This window comes from Guillardia theta (assembly GCF_000315625.1).
Source record: "Guillardia theta CCMP2712 unplaced genomic scaffold GUITHscaffold_1, whole genome shotgun sequence".
NCBI lineage: Eukaryota > Cryptophyceae > Pyrenomonadales > Geminigeraceae > Guillardia > Guillardia theta.
In genome coordinates, this window is record NW_005434673.1 from 3,707 (window position 1) to 24,092 (window position 20,386).

Sequence of the window (20,386 nt, forward strand, 5' to 3'; positions counted from 1 at the left end):
CGGCCTCAGCCAGTGGAGTTTCCTCCGCCGGCCTTGGCCTGGGTCGTCCGTGCTTTGCTTGTGTTGCTTCCTCGGCTCCGACACACCTTGGCGGTCTCGGCCGGCCTTCGGCCAGTGAGTGAATGAAGGATGAGGTGGCAGGTGGGTTGTGGATGGGTCCCTGGGACTCACGTCCCTTCCCCCCGGGCCTCGGTCCGGACCGGGCCCGAGAGCCCGGCCGGCCTCCGCCCGGCCTCCTCCTCCCGGCCCCCCTCCCCCCTCTCCCACCGGCTTACCTGCCCTTACCTTCGTTGCTTGCCCCATGTCCACCTCATTTATTTCTTCCTCCTTCCCCCCATGGGGCCAACAGCTCCGCTCCGCCTCTTGTCCACCTCTAAGACTTGACTCGAGCTTCAAGCGCGCGAGAGGCCTGCACCGGCCTCCTCCTCCACGCCCTCGCCCTCCTCAGCCTCCATGTCGACTTCCTCCCTCATCATCAGCCGCAGTCGGTCTTGCTTGTCGACCTTGCCCGTGCAGCTCAACCCATGGTGCTCAGCAAATTTACTGATCGCAAGAAACAAGAGGCTTACAGATCGACTCTCGATGTCATCGCTCTCAGCCTCCTGCTCGAGTGCATCAGTCGCTGCTGCCCTTGGAGAGAAGGCGCTGCCCCTCCTCGCTGCCTTATTCCCTTGCACCCGTGTCCAGCGCTGCTCGCCGAGGTACGCTCTGAGCTTTTCTTTCAACATGTTTCGCTTCGATCCCAGCGTCGGCGTGGCTGCCCAAGCTCCGAGCGTCATGAACTCCACGTTGCCCGGCGAGCAGAAGGTGTCATGCAGCTTCCCAACACTCTTGTCTAGCTCCAGGGAGATCGGCTTGCCAGCTAGCAGCTCCTCCTCTGATGTCTCCAAGAGCATCGTCGAGAGGTCGACCAAGACCTGTTGATCGACTGGCCCTGACGGCGACGCTGCTTCCATCCTCCCTTGCCCCAAGGTCCTCGCTTGGCTCGAAGCTTGAACGACCGGTCGTGTGCAATGCTGACCTCTGTGGCTCGAAACGATCTGCCGTCTATGGTGTATTCTCTCCTGCCTTCCCATAGCTCCATGGCTGCTTCATTCCGAAGGAAGGAGACGGTGACTGAGATGTCGTCTGCTCGTGCTATCTCAGGTCTGTAAGGTGCTTTCCACATGATGGCCTTGTCGACTCCATCGACTGAGTCTACCATGAGATCCAGCTCCATAAGCTTCGATTTCAACTTTTCTTCTTGTCGAACAAACATCGAGGAAATCCCTAGGAGAGTCATGGAGATGAAGGAGGTCCCCTCGGTGCCTTCGGTGCCGATGTATGTCTCGACATTCTGCTTCTTGGCCTCCTCCATCTGTTGAATAAACCATGCTCTCGACTCTGAGCTCCATTCGCTCAGAGAGTCTTCAAACAGGTCGCGTCTCGCCTGCCGACATGTCGAGCGGATGGCTTCAGCGATAGCGTCGGGAGTGCATCCCCCCTCAGCTCTGCAAGCATAAGCTGTCCGACTATTCGGATAACGCTTGGTGAAGCTCTTCACCTTCTCGACGAGGTCGGCGGCCTCCTCGACGTGGCCTCCAGAGCGCTCACCCTGCGTGTATTGGCATGATCTCCGATACAGCAGGTTGCGAACGCTCTCATCATACTGTAGTACCATGCTTAGAAAGCTTTTTGAACGATACAAACCTCTTGCTCGCAGCTTCCTCCGGTCCCCTTGTGCTCCCCCTACGCGCCGCGGATGTGCATGCCTCGGGAAGGGGCGGCCTCCCTAACCCTAAACCCTAAACCCTAAACCCTGATCATACTGTAGTACCATACTTAGAAGCTGTTTCAACTATACCAAGAACTTGCTTGCAGCTTCCTCCGTTCCCGGGCCCTTGCGCTCTCCCTACGCGCTGCAGAGCAGCATGCTCAGTCTTACTAAGGGCGGCCGGCTGCTCTTTACTAAGGGCCGGCTGCTCCTTTACTAAGGGCCGGCTGCTCTTACTAAGGGCCGGCTGCTCTTACTAAGGGCCGGCTGCTCCTTTACTAAGGGCCGGCTAAGGGCCGGCTGCTCTTACTAAGGGCCGGCTGCTCTTCAAGGCTTACTAAGGGCCGGCTGCTCTTACTAAGGGCCGGCTGCTCCTTTACTAAGGGCCGGCTGCTCTTACTAAGGGCCGGCTGCTCTCACTAAGGGCCGGCTGCTCTTACTAAGGGCCGGCTGCTCTTACTAAGGGCCGGCTCCTAAACCCTAAACCCTAAACCCTAAACCCTAAGAATTAAACCCTGCGATCCGATGATCCCGGCCGGCGTCGGGCCACCGGCCGGCTGGTGGTCTAAAAACCCCGTGGCTTTTAGGCTGATGTAGGCGATGAACGTCATCACCACACGAACGACCACATGAACTCTCTTCTCCTTGTTCGTTCCCCCTGTCCGCTTGTGTCTGCACTTTTTTAAAAGATCGCGTTGTCTCTCCCTCTCCACTTCTCCTCCTCTCCTGTTTCATTGTTTCTAGTGCTCATAAGCTCAAATTTAGAGTGGAGAAAGCATCTAGCATTTGAGAACAAAAGTTTAACCTTGCTGATAACGTACATGTGCGTGTGTGCATTTTCTGTCATTCATTCTCAAGATTGATATTTGCAGAGAACATGCAAGATGAGGCGATCCCAGTGGAGAACCGTTGGGTTCCCTTGTCCACCTTGGAGCCAGACAGAGGAGGGATCCGCGGGAGGGGTACTGCAATTCAGTTCAGTTCAATACGAATGCATTGAGACGATTTGATATAAATAGGGCGTGGGAGACGAGGACGAGGAGGAGCTGGTATGGACAACCCCCGAATTCCTTCAGTGATGATGGCCGGATCAGGTTGGCGTAGATCTCATGGTTCTCGATTAAAATGCAATGCTCAGATGCGATAGCGGCCTTCAAACAAGCAAGAAGTTTAAATTCCGGTATCTTGATCTCGCGCCATTGTGAACTCTGACCATGAATGTTGATAACCTCACATGGACAGAGTCCCATGATCGTAAGGTTTGCTGCTGAAACCTCCATGTTCTGTTGTTTCCTGTCAACTTCTGAAGTTCGCATTCTTGCCCATGAACAGGAATTTCATGTCAACGGGGGATTGAATGCACAAAAGTGAATCTAGGTGCGATGTATTTAGACTTCTTATACCTTGGTGCAGCTGGAGCACATATCAAAATCGATCCAACCTTCAAAAATCTCGTAGAGAGGGTAAAAGTGTCAAGGAAATCACTGTTCAAGATGCCATCAAAGAACTTGAAGAAAAAGCAAGTTCCGTTCATCGCCAAAACCTTGGTGGCAGAATTTCGTTGTGGGGACAGGTGAGTTTAGGGTGGTGTGAATTGATGAGGTCTAATTGATCCTTTGATGTTCCTCTGCCGCAGTGGTCCAGAAGAATGGAGGACAATCGTCTCGATGCAGACTTGAAATACGTTGACAATGAACAGGTTGCAGTTGCTTTCTTGTTGTAGCTCTGTCTGTTCAAATTTCTAAAACAGGGTGGGTCCGTGGTTTCTTTTGACGAAGTGTTTATCCGGAGTAGAGCATTGGAAGAAGCAGTTGCCAGCTTGATACGAAATGTGAGATTTTTCTTCCATACTCTATTTTATGTTGAAATTTCTTGTTTGCAAACTTTTTTCTCCCCACAATGATGATCCGACTGCCACTAGCCGGTTCCGGACGACACAGAGATTACTTTCCTGTTCTCCCACTGTCTAGAGGGCGATGCCCTATTTCACCGTAAACTGGCTGAAGGCTTTAAAACTATTGGAGAATGCTTCCGCGAAAGTGGACGTACAATTCCAGAAGAATTCGTAGGCCAAATTCTTGTGGTGGTCACCTCGTTGAAAGTCGGATTCTCTCCGCTATCTATCCTTCCAATCTAAATTTTGTCGCAGGTAAATCCAAAATTAAAGAGGACAAGTGGAATCACGCTGAACAAAATAGACGATGAGATCTCTTTCAATTTAGCCAAGGCACAAGTAAGTTTATGTCATGTGACGTTCCCCCTCGAAAAGTCTTTTGACATGCTTGATTTGAAAGGAGCTTCAAAAGGATAACGCGATGGCTGCAAAGGAAGCGATGTTCAGATGTACTTCCGAATTGGTACGGCTGGGACTCGAGAAAAATAAGTTGTTGGTGGGCATGACATCTTGCTTGTTTGCGTCTGGCTGCTGAATTTAGTTTCAGTCATCATCCACTCTTCCTTTCACCGAAGCCTTCGAAGAAGGGCATGTTCGCGCCGTCTTTGAGGAAATGAATTCCGTGATCTCTGCAATCTTGCAAGAAGCTACCACAAGGTATAACACTGCAGAGATGCAATATGAAACATTTCAAAGCAAGATCAAGACTGCTATGATGGGGGATGACGCTGAGTACCTTCGGGTGGTTGAAGAAGATCAAAGGTTGGACACAGAGCTCGCAAGGCTCATGGCCCGCAAACGAGAACTCCAAGCTCAGCTGGAGGAGGTCTCTATACAGATTTCGTCAGTGGAACAGAAGAAACGAAATCATCATGCGGCAAGCCACAAGATCATGGCAACGTACCACAAAAGGATGAAATCTTTCCAGGGAGAAGACGACAAGATGTCGATCGCGTACAAGAACGCCAAAGCCGCCTTCGAGCGATGCCAGCGGGGCCATTCTTTCGTTTCAAGCTTATGTGACGATACTTTCGGGTCGATGCAAGAGCGGACGACAAAAGGCGACAGGGATAAGAAGGAAGCCAATAAGCAGTTGCTGCAATTCATCTCAACTCATCTCGAGGCAATGAAAGCGTCCATCGATCTCGTCCATCGCAGATTTGATTTCTGCCGCTCAAAGCTTGATGGCATGCGTTCCGAGCTGCAGGAAGCAAAAGAAATCGGCCTCGCAGACTTGGCAGCTGATCTCGCCAGTGCGATAGGGAAATTTGAAGAGATGCAGGTAAGTGGAGACTAAGACGGCTTGCAAGAGTTGACCAGGACCAGGTTGGTGCATATCGCGGTCTTGACGGATCGAAACAAGAAATGAAGCGAGTACACAAGGTGCACAGTAGCTCGTTCGGTATTGCTCCTGACTCATTTCAAAGATCTTGAGCTCACTAATGGTCGACGAGGAAGACTATCAGATCAAAACGCAGATCGAAAGGGTGATGTGACCCACACTTGGGTGATGGACGATGACGTAATCACAGGACCTCTCCCTTCTCCAACAAAAAATCGAAGAGTTGGAGACTAAATCATCTGCACGAGTCTCCTGAAATTGATTTCTTGATTAGTCTTACTTTAGGCGTGTTGTTTGATGCAATTATAGCTACTAGAGCAATGGTCTCAGATCTCTTCTAATTCTTTCGCATCAGCAGATAGACTTTTGTATCTAATTCAAGCTTGTTCAGCTGCTGTTCATCTCCCCTCAAGTGCATCAGGAGTCCCCCGAATGACACAAACACGGACCTGCACACACGTCATTGATGCACACCACTGTATAGTAGAACATTTCAGTTTCTCCAGGCTTTCGGTATTGCTTGAAAACTTTTCCATGCATGACATACTCAAAGTCATCAGCAAAAGTCTCTACGCCTGCAACGCCATCAATCTCTAACACGATATTCCCATACCTTCTACCGCTCTGGTCATACACTCCCTCATCTGGCTCGCCATCCTTTCGCAGGTTAGTTGACAAGGCCATTGAAAAACGATCGAAGATTTTCATGGGGTAGATTTCCGTATTGATGTCGATGGTGAGCTCTAACCCATAGGTTTGGCTCAGTGCTTGGATTCGCGAGACTTAGAACAATAAAGTCATGACCTTCAACCCAGTGATGAGCATATTGATACCATTGTCAAACTTCTTGCCATCCTGGTCGATATCTTTAACATCAAACAAATCCTCCAGAAGAAACACCATCTGATAAACACTCCCGAAAAACCTGCTGCAATGAGCATCAGACTGCTATACGTACTTCATAGAAAGATTCTTGCTCTGTTATCCTGCATTATCCATTCTCCTCCCTTACATCGCATTTCAAACATCGGTCTGTTTCGAAAAACTGCTGTGATTTATAATCCTTGTGATCACTGTTTACGCTCACATCAACTCTTTTTATTCCAATCGCTGTTTGGCCACGAAAGCCTCGAGCCTGCGACTTCGCCTCCACCATCGTGATGCTTCCTCTCGTCTCTCTTCTTTGCCACTCCATTCCCTTGGCCTCTCCATTCCCTTCGCCTCCCTTTCCCCTTGGCCTCTCCTTTTCTTCTTCCTCTCATCGCTTGTTCCTCTCTTCTTTGTTTCCTCTCCTCTCCTCTCTTCTGCTCTATTCCTCCTCTCTGCTAACATCAAATTCCTTTTCACGTGCATGGCGCGCGGAACTCGCAAACGAAATAAAAATGTTTTTGATACAACCTGCAGGTCCACCTCAGATGCTGCAACCCCGCGTCCCCGCATCGTTTGCAACACGCTGCGCTCCACCTGGCGCTCAACCAGCGCTCCACAAGCTGGCTGCGCTCACTATGCAGCCAGCCATGCAGCTGTCTATGCAGCTATAGATGCTGGCGCAGATAACCAGCCGTAAAGCCAAGCGTGCTGCATTCCATGGCTGATTGATTTCTGCACTTGATGTCTGCACTTGATGTCTGCGCTTGATGTCAGTACTTGATGTCAGTACTTGATGTCTGCGCTTGATGTCAGTACTTGATGTCAGTACTTGATGTCAGTTCTTGATGTCAGTACTTGATGTCAGTACTTGATGTCTCTCCCTCATTTATTTGCTCTTGGCATGTCTGAGTGAGCAGGACCGCAGATCTTAGAAACCAGGAAGCCTATTCTCGCTCTGAATTGCCCTGTGCGTAGATGCCTCCAGAAGACGATCGAGGGTGCTCTTTGGACATCAGTCACAGAGTGTTTGAGATCGAAGCATCCAAAAGAAATCGAGCTTCGGTCTCTGAAGCTCGGACTTTTGTCCAAGACATGATACGGAGACCCTACAACAGCTCGGAAGAAGATGACAGGTTCTGAGTTGACTTTTCTTTGCTTGTCTCTGTATGATCGCTTGGTGGCAGTGATGTGTCTGTGGGCTCATCCAGCGCCAAGAAAAATTCTGGCGAGCCAGTAACGTGGCAATTTGACAATCGCGTTGTTCCTATTCACCCCGACTCACACATCTGGTAAACAACTCCCTGCAGATGAGGGCAATCAAAGATTGCTGATTTTCTGTTGACAGTATGATCTGGAAAACGATCATCGTGATCAGTATTGCTTTCACAGTCATTACGGATCCTATCAGCATTGCTTTTCACGCTTATTCTGAAACAGAATGGTTTAATATTTGCGATCGAATGGTCATGGTAACGCTATTCAGTGCTTCTTGCAGATCATATTTCTGACTTCGACTATCAGGTCCTTTACATGTTGGATATCGTTTTTCACTTCATAACGGGCTACAGAGATAAAGAAGGGCGGCTGGTTATGAGATATTCGAAGGTGGCAAAACATTACTGCGGGTCTTGGTTTACGATAGACTTCGTCGCTGCTCTGCCATGCGAAGTTTTCATGGGGGTTCGTCAGATTGGAATTCTCAAGGCAGCAAGAGTGACAACCGTGGGACTTCACGTAGTCAAATATTCGAGGATTCTGTCTTTCATTAACAGGTGAAACAATCATTGCTTGTTACTTTCTATTCAGTTACCAGAATCCAGGCTTCAGCTCCATCTGGATGTGCAGTTTTCACCGTTCATTTGGCGGTTTCTTACAGGCATCCTTGTGTTCATTACTTGGCTTCACTGTGTCGCATGCACCATCTGTTTGGTTTGGCTTCTCTCTGATGATGAAGAATATCTGAATTTGGATGTCAATAGTGTTGGAAAGTTCCATGTGAGAATGTTTTGAGGTGTGATTGAGCATATTTGACTGGTCTTAGGTCTTTAATAGTGGATGTGGGCATGACTCAAGGTGCATCGCCAGATTGTACTTACGCTCCTTCAGGACTGCTGTCGCTTTCATGATCGGACACGGTCAGTTTTCAGGAACCACCTACCGAGAAGAGTTGTTAACTACCTTCTGTGCCCTCTTCGGCAAAGTCATGTACAGTGGATTCGTTTCCTTATGCGTGCAGACGGTTTTGAGCATGTACAGCTATCGCACGGGTCACTACCAAGCGTCTAAGAAGCTTGATCACTATCTCGGAAAAAAGAAGGTCCCTTTTGAAATGAAGCAAAGGGTGCGAAAGTTCCTCGAGGCATCATGGGACAGGATCGGAGGAACGAATGAAGCACTTGTCTTTGAGCCGCTGCCCAAGAGCTTGCGATCGAGCCTTCACTACGGCAAGATTGAACGACACTTCTGCACACTCCCGTTCTTTCAAGATGCTCCCCGAAGCTTTCTTGTCAATCTGGCTCAATTTGCTAGAGTTGAGGCTTTTGTAGTGGGAGATTGCATCATCCAATCGGGAGAGGTAAGATGTGAGCGTATGACGAGCAAAGGCTCAACCGTTGTGTGCAGCTGGCGCAGAACATGTACATCCTTGAGGACGGTATCGTACAGGTCTGCTGTCACCCGTCGGAATCTGGTTAACGATGCACAGGTATGCATGGATGACAGGGTGGTGGCCGAGCTGGGCCCTGGCTCTTACTTCGGTGAGAACGCGCTGACCCACTATCGGGTGGTTCGAAACACGTCAATGCGAGCGAAGACCGAGGGCACTGTGACGATGATTCCCAACAAAGACGCGCGGAGGTCAGTGTAAGAGCTCCCTTTCAGCTATCTAATCAGCTTGACAGACTCTTGAGGCGATTTCCAGCGATAAGGCGCAAAGTGGAGCAACATGTGAAGGAGAAATTCTCGGCCACCTTGAGCGAGATTGAAGATCAGCAGTCTGACAAGATTGATGAGCTGGATTGAGACCGACTTTCACGTTCATCTTGATCTGTGTAATTCTACATTAGCAGCATGCTTCGTGCGTTGTAATATATTTCGACGATCAACTGTCAGTCATTAAGTTTCTTCATGGTGGTTTGGTCTTCTTTGGAAGTTTGAAGTTCTTCGATTCTTGTCTGATCTGAAGTGCTAGCTCCTCCTGACATCGGCGTCATTCGGTTCATCTTTACACATGTTTCGTATCATGCAGCACCTGATTGCAGGCTTGCAGAGCTGATATCAACGCGTTGACAACTTCAGCCGTCGGCTCGATTCCCTGCGAGATGTCAACGACCCACGAAGAGCACAAGTGCGACCAAGTCCGAACCTTACACTCCATGTTGGTCACCACACCAAGTGCTTTTTCCCACTGTCCGTTGTCTCCACAAGCTTTGATCACCGTGCAGTAAGTCGAGATGTTGGGCTGAGCTTCATCCTCCTCTAGCATCTCCTGCTCTACTAGTCACCACAAGCTGCTGACTGTGTCTGGCTCAACCTGAAGCAGGGTGAGACCTGCGTCCCACTGGCCTCCTCGGGACAGCGCCGATATAACAAAGTTGTAGGCCACTGCATCCGGACGCAGCTTGTCTGCTTTCATCCTCTCTAGGAGCCCCAACGATCTGCAGCCCCGTCACCCGCTGCCAACCTCCTGGTTTCAACCTTCTCCACTCCCCTGCCTTGGCACATGCAGCGATCGCTTCGGTGTAGGCGATCACGTTGGGTCGAACCCCTGCCTTCTCCATGAGCTGAAAGACTTCCAACGCTCTGCTCCACTCTCCCGCTCTTTGATATGCCTGGAGCAAGATTGTTACCGTAAGTGAAGGAGATTGTCGAGATGCGAGAGGAAGGTGGGGTGTGAAACAGAGACTGCTTCGTCAACACTTACTTGGATCAGCGTCGAGTACGCGACCACATCGGGAGTCAGTCCTTCCCTCTTCATTTTCTGAAAGATTCTTGCCGCTGGCTCCCAAAGTCCTGCCTACAACAAGTCATTCATCCCCTGCAGCAAAAGCTTGCTAACTTTGCCGCACGCTGCCATGACAGCGCTGTACACGATGATGTCGGGCTTGATCTTTTCGTTGGTCATCCTTTCAAGCAGGCCGAGGGCAGGACGAGCTTCCGCAGCCTTTTCACAAGCAGAGATGGCGGCGGAGTAAGCCTGCAGGTTTGGCTGAATGCCCTTGGCTATCATCTCCTCGAGGAGCTTCAGCGCCCTCTGCCAGTCCCCCAACTTCTCACAGGAGGAGATGGCTGCGGTGAACGTGTACACGTTTCCAACAATTCCACGCGCTTGCATCCGTTCAAAAACCTCAAAAGCTTTCGACACCTGTCCTCCTTTCTCACACGCCGTGATCAAAGCAGCGAAAGTGAACTCGTTCGGCTCTATCCCCTGAGCCTCCATCTCATGGTACATGTTCATCGCCCTCTGCCACTCTCCTCCCTTGGCACAGGCTGAGATCGCAGTAGAGAAGGTGACAGTATCTGGCCTGAGAGACCGGGCAGCCACCTTGTTCCTCTCTGTCTGCGAGAAAACCGAATCGAACATGGAAAGCGCCTCTCTCCATCTGCCATTCCTAGTGAGAGCGCTCATAGCTGCATTGTAGGACACTCGAGTCGGCGTCAACCCCTCCTTTTCGATGCTCTTCAGAACCTCAAGCGCCGCCTCCCACTGCAATTTTTGTTAATATCAACACCCTCGCGCTGTAGTTTGTTACCTGCCCGTCTTTGCCAAGCCTTGAGATCTCACTATTGAGCTCGCTGATGCGCGATGGCTTCTTGCGCATTCCCGTGCTCTCGTCCTTCGCCTGAGAGAGCTGGAGGGGGAGTACACAGCGGTGCTTTCGGGCGCGGTGCTGAACTTTCGCCAGAGGAGAGAAGCTGCAGGTCAACAAGGGACCTTGAGGAAGGGAAAGGGGGGCAGAGAAGGCAGAGAAGGCAGAGAAGGCAGCATGGCAGCCGCTCGGCCATGCCGCCTCTCCTCCAGCCGCTTCAACAGCCGCCAGTAGCATGACCAAAGTCATGACCCGCATGGCCCCGCTGAACAAGGCCCTCATCCCCACCACTCCAATAAATCAACCCAGCCCAGCCTGCAGCCCAGCAGCCAGCCCAGCCTCTGCCTGCCAGCCCTGACCCAGCCTGTGAGTAGGAGTGTATCAGGAGTCTACCCGGCTGAAGGAGGGCAGTGGAGTCATCGGTGAGGTCCGATCAGCCGCTGAGCAGTCCAATAGTGACAGAAGGTCTCATGGCTCTCCTTCAGTGAGCATTATATCTTTATTGACCTTGACATGCCGTGTGCCCTAATGCTGTCGCGCCAGCCGAATGGCTGGCGCGAGGCAGAGAACAAGCACACGATTACCGACTAGACATCATTTGGCTTCTCAGCGCGCTTCACCTTATAGAGCTTGTGCATCTTGTACAAGATTAGACGACCAAGAAAACGTACAAGCTCTCTTACCTGCATCTTGATATCATGGATCTGCTTGTCGTGTATTTGGATTTCCCCAATAATTTTGAGTCCACATTCTCCCGTGAAGATGACACAGAGGGTCAGGTCGCGATACCCGTCGGGCACTGTCTGCATTGCAAACTTGTTCTTCACACGGCAGATGGGTAACCGAGTCTTCCTCTCGTCTTCGAACCACTTGTAGATCTCAAGGATCTGAGAAGTGTTGTGGCAGACCACAGACGCTCGGACCTGCCAGGCACGTCAGGCCAGCAGCTCAATTTGGTTGCGATACTCACGCAGTCAAGGATGCGACCGGAGAACGGCCAACGGACGTCCTGGCTTGGGTTGGCGTACTTACAGAGCTTCTGGAGCATCCTTTCCTTTGTCTTCAAAGGCGCCGCGATGACCTCGATGTCGTGCAGTTGCGCGTTGAACTTGCAGGGAACGATGCGAGACTTGAGGTTCTGTGCGCTGCCAGAGCTGGTGCCGTGCATTTGGATGACCGACAAGACTTTGAGCTGAAACTCGTGATCCAAGAGAAGCGCTCGTGTGTGAAGCTGAGTCACAAATAGCTCCTCGTTGGTGACGATGCCTCCGCTATTCATGATCTTGACCTTTCCCATCTCCTTCTGAATCTCAGCTTCTCGGACACTTTCATCGTCGACACGCAATGCCCTAATCTGCCATCAGATCAGCACAGCAAACAAGTCGAGGATCTTCCAAACCTCCGGATCGTCTTGTCGTTTTACATTGCAAGAGGTTTCGGTGACAAAAGACTTCAGTAACCTTCCCTCGGGCTCGCTGGACATGCTCTCATAACGCACATCGCAGTAACTGGCAAGAACATCCATGTAACGCTGTATGATCTCCTTCAACTCCACAAACAAGGAGCAGTCGTCTTCAAACCACATCGAGATCTTCAATATCTTGTTGACAAAGAAGGAGAACCGAACGTCATAATCTACAACGGCTGGAGAATTCTTGACAACGATCGACCATGATTCCTGACTTGAGTTTTCATTATCCTCTGTACTCACCCGAGTGACAGTTGTGCAAGCACTTGTCAACTCAGTTGACAGCTTGTTCGCTCCATTCACATTCATTCCCGATTCCCACGAGACTCTCCGCACATTCACCGCTAAATTCTCGTTTGATGATGGCTGCCTGGCGTGCCCATGCATTGCAGAAGAAACTTGTTGATTCTCGGGACTTAAAAGCTTCTCGCACGTTTCGAGAATCAACTTGCGCAACTCGAGCATCTGGACAGTATATCGATGATGCATCATGTCTTCCATGAAATCTTCGGCAAATGGACTCTCAGATATCGGAGTAGTATGATTCTCTGTGACATAAAGCTCCATCGCTATGTTGCTCAACCGGGAAAAGAAACCATTGAAATGGATAATATCAAAATCGCGGAAAATTGACAACCTTGCAGCAGCTTCGAGGAACTTTTTATCGATTATATGATAGCGAATTCCCTTCCACCTTGAAAACATCGGGACTCTCTCCCCTGTCAGTAGATATCCATCTCTAGCATGCAGTCTCAACCGGTGTCGCAAATCGTTGATTGTTTTGTTTATTTGCCTATCCTCCTCAGACTGGGCTTGATTATTCCTCCGCTGATAGAAGAACCACAACGAAAAAAGAGAGGCAAAGAGACAGAGCAACAAGCAAACGATAGGGAGAACGATGTACAGCCACACCTCTTTCGTGGAAAGACCTTGACTTTGAGAAGTCGTACATGGCACAAAACTGACGTTTTCAGGAAAGACAACAGACTCTTTCATCCAAAGATCCAAAGTGAGCTGCGAGTTCACAAGATGAATGACAGATTCAGATATTGACGAGCTTACAGTGACAAGAGCAAGCGTCTGAAGCTTAAATCCCACGAAATTTAACATCTCAAAAGCAGCTTGTGTTTGTTCAAGTTTCGAATCTAATGCAATCGATCCAGAAGCTCCTTGAAAAGTTACTTGCTGCATCAGACCTATGAAGCCTGAGACATTGTTCATCGAGTATCCAGCAGATCTCAAGAGCTGATACGAACTGGCAATCAGATATACAGCATCGTACGTGAACGACAGAAATGGGTTTTCCCCAGACAACATTGCGCTCAGCCCAGGATATTCCACAGGATTAAGTGATTTCCAGTACTCCACCAACTTCTGAAATTCTGTTGTCGAGCGATAACTCAAGGATTGGTTGGAGCTCAAGATGTCATTGCCCGAGTACAACCTCACAGCAATCAGGGCCTGAGGGAGAGGAGATGCCCTGAGGGAGTCGGAAGAAGCGATCCATACAACCCTAGAGGAAATGTCCAAGTCCACTGCTGCTTGGAAAACAAGGGAAGAGATTTCTGGATCAAGAAACAACACAAAGACTTTGGGTGCACATTTGAAGTCATTCTGATAGGCTTGCTGCAGTGACTCCTTCAGTCCAGCAGCATTCGCACTCGACAAGGGCAAGGTCTGTATGACTTGCACTCCTAAGATTTTCACACGATCTTTGAAATTAGAGCTCATAGCCTGGTTTCGCAGCGAGGAATCAACGAACAAGACACAAGACACAAAACCCAAGTGCTCCACAGTCCTGGCTATCGCTTGACCCTTGAAACACAAGTCACGCTGTGCAAACGGATCAGAAACTTCGCATACCTGCATGAGATCCGAAGGCACAACACGAGAGAAGAACGGATAAGACGCTTTGTTGGAGAGAAACGCAGCTTGAGCGCCAGAGCTCAATGACAAGATCTGTTTCTCATTGAATGCACTTGCAAGTGCTTTCGATTCAGTACTTCCTGTCGGACCCAGCACAATTATAGTCTACCCAAAAAAATGTAAGGAAACAGAAAAACCGAACAATTTTCCACCTTGAAATCATTCTGAGAAATAAGAGAATCCAACAGGCTTGAAGCTTCGTTGTTGTAATTCAAGTCTGGATTATTCTTCAGTCTAATTTGCAAGCTTGAGATGTCTTGTGTCAAAATCGAGATGTCAAAACCGGGGAATAAAACTTGCTCGTCATTGATTTTCTGTATTGCGACATTAGCAACCGATGCAACTTCAGCGTCTGCGATATCCTCACTATTGACGGCGAGCATCATGCCAATATCAACACGGAATCTGGGGTCTTGCGCTCGATAGCAGTCAGACTTGCACGAAACCCAACTCAACCGCTCTCCATTCGGACCTGGCGAAACAAATTTTCCCACATTCCACCACGTTGGCGCATCGCTAGGGATTGGAGAAGAGCTTTGAGAAATCGATTCAATCAGTCCTGAAGCGTTCTGTCCTGCATTGTTGACACAATCCGCTGAGAAAACTTGCACAATCGCGGGCTCGTGAGGGGTGACAAGAGGATCAAAGTGCTCTAAACCGCTATCAGAGTAATAGTTCACCCAGATCTCGAAAATTCCTGTATCGATGTTCTTGAAGTTGATCATCTCAGGGCCACACTTGCAAGGACAGACTGGATCTACACCGCACGTGTTGTCCATTGCCAGCGTGATGGAAGCAAGAGATTCCGGCATGAATGAATCAACGACACGTTTTTGTAAGTAGTTGCATATCTGTCTCTCCCCCGACTGGAAATAGGCATAAGAATAGAGATCAAGATCCCCAGAGTGATTCCAACTTAAAACAACACAATCCTGAAACTTGTCCGGCTTGACAAACCCTGGCGGCCAGAAGATAGACTTGGACAAGGAGATAGTATCATTGGAGTCAAAACCCTTTCGAAACACTCCATTCTCCCAGACTGCTATCCTTCTCATTCCTGTCTCATTCAAGTTCATGATATCATACCTGTACCAAAGAATCAGCTCAACCATCTCCAAAAAGATTGTTGATCGAACCTGGCAACAACTGGATCAAAATTTTCGTCGAAAGCTACCAACCCCGAAGCTCCTTGAAACCTTACATTTTTCATAGCATTCATGAAATGGGAAATAGTGTATTCAGTATCGTTGCCACTCAGGAAACGCTCCCAAGCCCGTCCAACAACTTGCACGGCATCGTACGCTAGTGACATGTATGCGTCTGATTCAAGATACTCTAATCCAGGGTAATCGGCTGCCTTTAATTTGCTCCAAGTCGACTTCAATGTCTTGAATGATTCAGACTGAGTGTCGATTGTCATCCTCAATCCAAGATATCCCAACGGCAATTGTGATGAAGAAAGCGAACTAGTAATGGCTTCACACCCGACGAAGAAGAAATTATTTTTTGAGTTGATTGCATCCACAGCTTGAGCAGCTTCGAAAACCATGACACCAGCAAAGTCATGCATGATCAGAATAATCACTCTAGGCTCATTACAGCTTCGAAACAGAATTCCCCTCAGAATGCTGATTGCGTTTGAAACAGTGAAGGTCTGTTCATCCATAGTAAAGGTTTTCAAGTTTATGTTGGCATGAGCAGCATTCTGGCTCAAGACGTCATACAGACCATTGCAGTACTCGTCATTGCACTTGATGACTGTAAATGAATCGAGTTCAAGAGCTTGCAAGACCTGAGAGAGAGCCAATCCTTGGTGAACATCCGAGGGGCAAGTGCGTGCAAAGTGAGGGTAACTCGTCTTGTTAGACAGCATCGGGCTGGTGGCACTGAAGGAGATGCTCATGAGAGACAAAGAGTTGAGAACAGGATTGATCGCAACAACCTCAGAGCTGTAACCTGGACCGACGGCATTGAGAACACTGTTGCTGGGCTTCGTGGCTTCCAGGCTCTCGACTACTTGTCTCATGATCCAAACTCGCGTGCTTTCAAACCCTGCAGCGGGGAAATCTGATTGACGGCAGAGAGATCTCACAGGAGATGTATCACCCAAGATGAAATCGAGTCGAGAGTCATGCTGTTTGTACACCGAACTATTCAAATGCATCAAGGAAATCCTTGCAGCTGCTAGCGCTCTCGTTTCCCAGTAGCTCACATTCCAGTTTGCAACGAATAATCCCCCGACAGTCAAGTTGTATTCAGCCCGTGAAAAATCAAGAAGAACCAAAAACAACAGGACGATCCTCAGCCGTATGAACGGCACTGTATTAAACATCCCTCCAAAGTGAAGAACAGATGGGAACTCTCTATCCTCTCTCTGCACCGCCGTTCCACTCCATGTTTTAGACGATCCAGGCTGATCTAAGTATGAGACTGCGACATCTCCAGTGTCCTGGGAGTTCAAAAAGCGTCAAGGCTTGCACAAGACCAGCCTTTCTTCATGAGGGTGAAGTTGGCGCCCTTTGCCTTCGAACAAACTCAATTCTATCTGATCTCAAACTGATATGGTCTTGTCAAATCATATGTTCAAAAAGACTTCCACTGAACATTACCAAGTATCCATCTATCTCTAGTAATAGCAAAACAATGATAGCTCGATCTTACATTCACAACAAATTGCTATTATCCCTCCATCTCTAAATTTAATCTCCCATCACATCATTACTGTCCTTTCTCCTCCTTGTTCTGCCTATCTTCTCATTTCATCACGAATATTTCCATGAGCTTTCATGGGTTACTTGTTCATGGATTTCCATATGTCCAGAGTCTTCACTTCTCCACGTGCTTTCCCTCCTGCCTTGCTTTCATCGTTCCCCTCCTTCCATGCTTTCTCGAGCATACACCACCCCCTTCGTTCTTCCTAGTTGCCCACCTGGGTATAACCCTACCACCCCTGTTGACCACCCCTATCCCCCAAACCTACTACTCTACCTTGACCCTACCCACTCATCTCCCCCTGATCGCATGGGTAGGGTAAGCAGAGCTGAAGGCACCTGAAGTTTTAAAAACACTTTTTTAAGAAAACTTGGTTTCGACTTTTGAAAACAAAGTGTCTATTTGAAAATACAAGAGACAAAAATGATATTTGATAGCCAAATTGATTGTTGCTCCTTAAAATCTTATCACGCAGATTCCGTACTATACTACGTTCATGATTATTGCCCCGCCACCCTACGGGGGCTCCAACCTACCCAGCCCCCTCACTACCCTACCCCCCTTTGCATCTTGCCCTACCCACCCCATCGCGTCGATTCCCGTTCTATGTCCTCCAAACTGACTTTACGAGAACCTGTCACGTCCCCACGATCAACCGACGATGAAAAGTGCTCTATTCATGCTTGACTGCCCTGCACTGTTCCCTATGCTGAACCTTGAGGCGCGCTCGAGATGCGACCAGAACCTCCATAAGAGGCCAAGAGTCCTCGTGCATGGAAATCGAAAAGGCATTTTTTCACCATTAGAGCATTTCAGCATTGTGGTCCACCAACTTTCGCGGTTACAAGTCAACGGCTAGGCGAAAGGAAACTTGGAAATGCATGTTCCAAGGTGTGCGGGAAGTTGAGGCAGGAGGGGAATTTAGAGAAAGAGAGCAGACAAGATATCGAGAGCCTCTTGAAAAATGGCGCTCTGAAGTCGACTATGTCAGACATGGTTGTGGAGAAGGGATACAAGAAGAAGTTGTCAGACATGCTGCAAGATCACTGAGATTCTCCTGGGTGTTTCATCAACCATGTACGGCCATGGCCTTGATAAGTCATCCGAGGATGATTCAGATGAAGAACTGATTGTAACATCCTATCCTCTTCGGAGTCCTGAGGATGAGTTGAACAGGGTGATAAGAGTTCTTGGTGGATGGGGTCAATTTCCATCGTTCCAAACTGGAATCCATTGCATGCATGTTGCATGGGGCTGTTTGCGTGCAAGAGCAAGTCAAATCGAAAATCAAGATGAGATAGAAACTTGGCGCGATGGAGGCATAAGCCGATATAGCTTCTGCTCGGTCTTGGATGAAATGGGGGTTCTAAACAGAACCAAGGCCTCGTTGTTGTTTGATATGATTGTCGGTCACCGAGGCACCGTCATGACCAAAGCAGACTTCTTCGGGAGAATGAGGTATGCAGATGTTAAGTTGGACTTCCGTGGGTCAGGGGATGAAGTTATTCAGCGAAGTAGCGAAGGCAGGCAGAGCTTGACGACGTGCAGCAATCCGCTGGCATGGAACTTGGACTTGAACTCGTCTGGTAGGAATCTGATACCGTACAAGCGAGACAAACTGCTCAAGATGGATGCTGGAAGAGAAGCTCATTGGAAACTTTCTGTTCGTGCCTCGTTCATAGCAATCAGTAATGAGCACCAAGTGAGGTTCAGAGAAATCAGACACCAGAGAGCTTTGCAAGAGTTGCAGCAGCTTGATCGATGTAAAACGTTTGTATACCTCGACAAAAACAGTTTTGCAAAACGCAAAAGAGATGTGATGCGCGAGCTGGAGGTGGCGAACAGCATCTATGACATCCTTGGGCCCCTCGGCTCCTGCAGCTCCACGCCGACTGAGATCTCCGCCTGGGACGTCTCGAAAGGTCAGCGGGTCTGGGCGGGGGAAACTCCCTGGTCAGGATTCGAGCAGACGCTCGCTCCAAGGTCCCTCTTCTTCTGCTCCCCAGAGTACAGCGAGAGGAGCATCCCCTACCAATTTCACAAAGACCTTCCCGTCTTGCTCTCCTCCGCATACTCAAACTACAAGACCCGACGCACCCTCGAGAGTTTGTTGAAGCTCTGGGCCCTCCATCCCCTGCGAAGTTTCTTTGACTTGTGGCGCTCCGAGTGGAAGGCAGGAAAGGAGAACCTGAAAGCCGGCAAGCTGAAACCAGCTGAGGAGAAGGAGACGGAAGAGGTGAAGGAACGAGCTGCTCTGTGGCGACCGATCCAAGGCGCCTTGACGGGTGAGGAGATTTTTGAGCTGAAGAGAGACTTTGTAGGAAACAGAGCTTGGGATACAGAGATGGAGAGTGCTTTGCTCGAAGAGGATGCAGCAGCCGTCATGTCCAAGTCGAAGAAAGTCAAGACAGAGGACAAGGATAACGAGGACAGCTCTACACGCATGCTGCTCAAAGATCCCGTACCCAAAGGATGTTACATGGGCGTTGAAGAACTTCTGAGAAGCAGACAAGTGTGGAGCTACAACTCTCTCCTTGACTCTCTTCGCCGTCAGATCGACTTCTTCATCAGCGTCAAGCAGGTTCCCAGCAGGTTGGAGCTCCCTGCTGAGCCCCAGACTAGGGAGACCGAACTCCCCAAGCGCAAGACCCTCGTCTTGCATGCTCCTCCCCCTCCTCCCTGCGACAACAGACCGGAGCTCATGCCCTTGACCCAAATCCGGCAGGTTCCCTATGATGGGCCGCAGTCGATACCCATCCCCGAGCTGCAGCTGCCAGAGGAAGAGGAGCTGCCAACCTTCCGCCCTCCTGTCCCACGAAAAGTCCCCAAGTTGGAACTCCTTGTCGGTAAGAGCAGTCTATCGCTTCCTTCGCACCTTCTCCTCTTCTCACGTTTACGACTTTCAGTCTGGGTGCGGAAAGAATGGAGCAAATCTGTGCTGCGATGGAATCGGTTGACACAACTCATCTCTCACCGAACGCACATCCTGAAGAAGCTAAGGAAGTACGGGAAGCAGATCCCAGTAGAGTATCTCCTCCTGCCCAACACGACGAGGCTGAAGCCGTATCCTGTCGGGGTCTACCGTAGACCCAAGAAGCCCGTCCTGCAGGATGAGCATGTGGTCGCCGAGCCTCCTCCCAAGCCTCCTCCTCTCAAGAAGATCCCAAACTTCGACTACACCTCCTCCACCTCCATCCCCAGCAGGCCCATACAGCCCCCGCTAGACATGCTCATGCACCGCGTGATGGGCGAGGCGCCAATCTTCATCACCGACTTCTCGGGAACGATGACGGGGGAGAGGCAGAGACAGCTCAAGGAGCTCGTCGCCTGCTTGCTCCGTCCGCTTGGCCCCGTTCGGAGGAGGACGCGGATGTGACAAGTCAGCCGAGGGAGGGGCAGCTGCTGACGCTATGCTGCAGGTTCGAGTTCCTGCGATTCAACGAGGGGTACGACGCGCATGGCACTGAATGTCCGGCGAGCGCGAGGAGACGTGGCGGCGAGGAGATCAGCACGTGGAAGCTGCGCAGGTGGACTGAGGAGAAGCTGAGGAGCGTTCAAGGATGGATCGCAACCTCCAGCACGCAGGAGGCTGTAGGAGAGCACGAGATGATCT

The 20,386-nt window shown here is 49.7% G+C and overlaps 7 protein-coding genes across 7 annotated transcripts; 3 read left to right on the top strand and 4 right to left on the bottom strand.

Moving 5' to 3' along the window:
• Window positions 1-392: 392 nt before the first annotated feature.
• Window positions 393-1,660, bottom strand: GUITHDRAFT_98901 (hypothetical protein; the record flags this gene model as incomplete). Its single annotated transcript, XM_005842039.1, has 2 exons — window positions 393-877; window positions 940-1,660. 2 exons carry the CDS (start codon window positions 1,658-1,660, stop codon window positions 393-395), a joined length of 1,206 nt encoding a protein of 401 aa, XP_005842096.1.
• Window positions 1,661-3,039: 1,379 nt separating this feature from the next.
• Window positions 3,040-3,977, top strand: GUITHDRAFT_149702 (hypothetical protein). The gene is made up of 5 exons (XM_005842040.1): window positions 3,040-3,326; window positions 3,390-3,447; window positions 3,499-3,584; window positions 3,675-3,854; window positions 3,903-3,977. Exons 1-2 carry the CDS (start codon window positions 3,136-3,138, stop codon window positions 3,430-3,432), a joined length of 234 nt encoding a protein of 77 aa, XP_005842097.1. The 5' UTR covers window positions 3,040-3,135; the 3' UTR covers window positions 3,433-3,447; window positions 3,499-3,584; window positions 3,675-3,854; window positions 3,903-3,977.
• A 1,349-nt stretch (window positions 3,978-5,326) lies between these two features.
• On the bottom strand, window positions 5,327-5,892 carry GUITHDRAFT_62660 (DNA-directed RNA polymerases I, II, and III subunit RPABC3; the record flags this gene model as incomplete). The annotated part of the gene is made up of 4 exons (XM_005842041.1): window positions 5,327-5,438; window positions 5,480-5,564; window positions 5,610-5,771; window positions 5,823-5,892. 4 exons carry the CDS (start codon window positions 5,890-5,892, stop codon window positions 5,327-5,329), a joined length of 429 nt encoding a protein of 142 aa, XP_005842098.1.
• Window positions 5,893-6,834: 942 nt separating this feature from the next.
• Window positions 6,835-8,880, top strand: GUITHDRAFT_98904 (hypothetical protein; the record flags this gene model as incomplete). The annotated part of the gene is made up of 8 exons (XM_005842042.1): window positions 6,835-6,992; window positions 7,044-7,148; window positions 7,205-7,328; window positions 7,381-7,631; window positions 7,966-8,434; window positions 8,482-8,523; window positions 8,564-8,715; window positions 8,760-8,880. 8 exons carry the CDS (start codon window positions 6,835-6,837, stop codon window positions 8,878-8,880), a joined length of 1,422 nt encoding a protein of 473 aa, XP_005842099.1.
• Window positions 8,881-9,250: 370 nt separating this feature from the next.
• On the bottom strand, window positions 9,251-10,561 carry GUITHDRAFT_53115 (hypothetical protein; the record flags this gene model as incomplete). The annotated part of the gene is made up of 5 exons (XM_005842043.1): window positions 9,251-9,343; window positions 9,392-9,515; window positions 9,556-9,689; window positions 9,782-9,874; window positions 9,917-10,561. Coding segments are annotated over 5 exons (1,089 nt in total), but the record flags the coding sequence as incomplete, so codon positions are not given.
• A 590-nt stretch (window positions 10,562-11,151) lies between these two features.
• Window positions 11,152-11,721, bottom strand: GUITHDRAFT_149704 (hypothetical protein). Its single transcript, XM_005842044.1, has 2 exons — window positions 11,638-11,721; window positions 11,152-11,590 (listed from the first exon to the last, which is right to left on the bottom strand). The coding sequence occupies exons 1-2, from the start codon at window positions 11,713-11,715 to the stop codon at window positions 11,255-11,257; spliced, it is 414 nt and encodes a 137-aa protein (XP_005842101.1). The 5' UTR covers window positions 11,716-11,721; the 3' UTR covers window positions 11,152-11,254.
• Window positions 11,722-18,879: 7,158 nt separating this feature from the next.
• Window positions 18,880-20,145, top strand: GUITHDRAFT_160376 (hypothetical protein; the record flags this gene model as incomplete). Its single annotated transcript, XM_005842045.1, has 2 exons — window positions 18,880-19,619; window positions 19,680-20,145. Coding segments are annotated over exons 1-2 (966 nt in total), but the record flags the coding sequence as incomplete, so codon positions are not given.
• Between the last annotated feature and the right edge of the window lie 241 nt (window positions 20,146-20,386).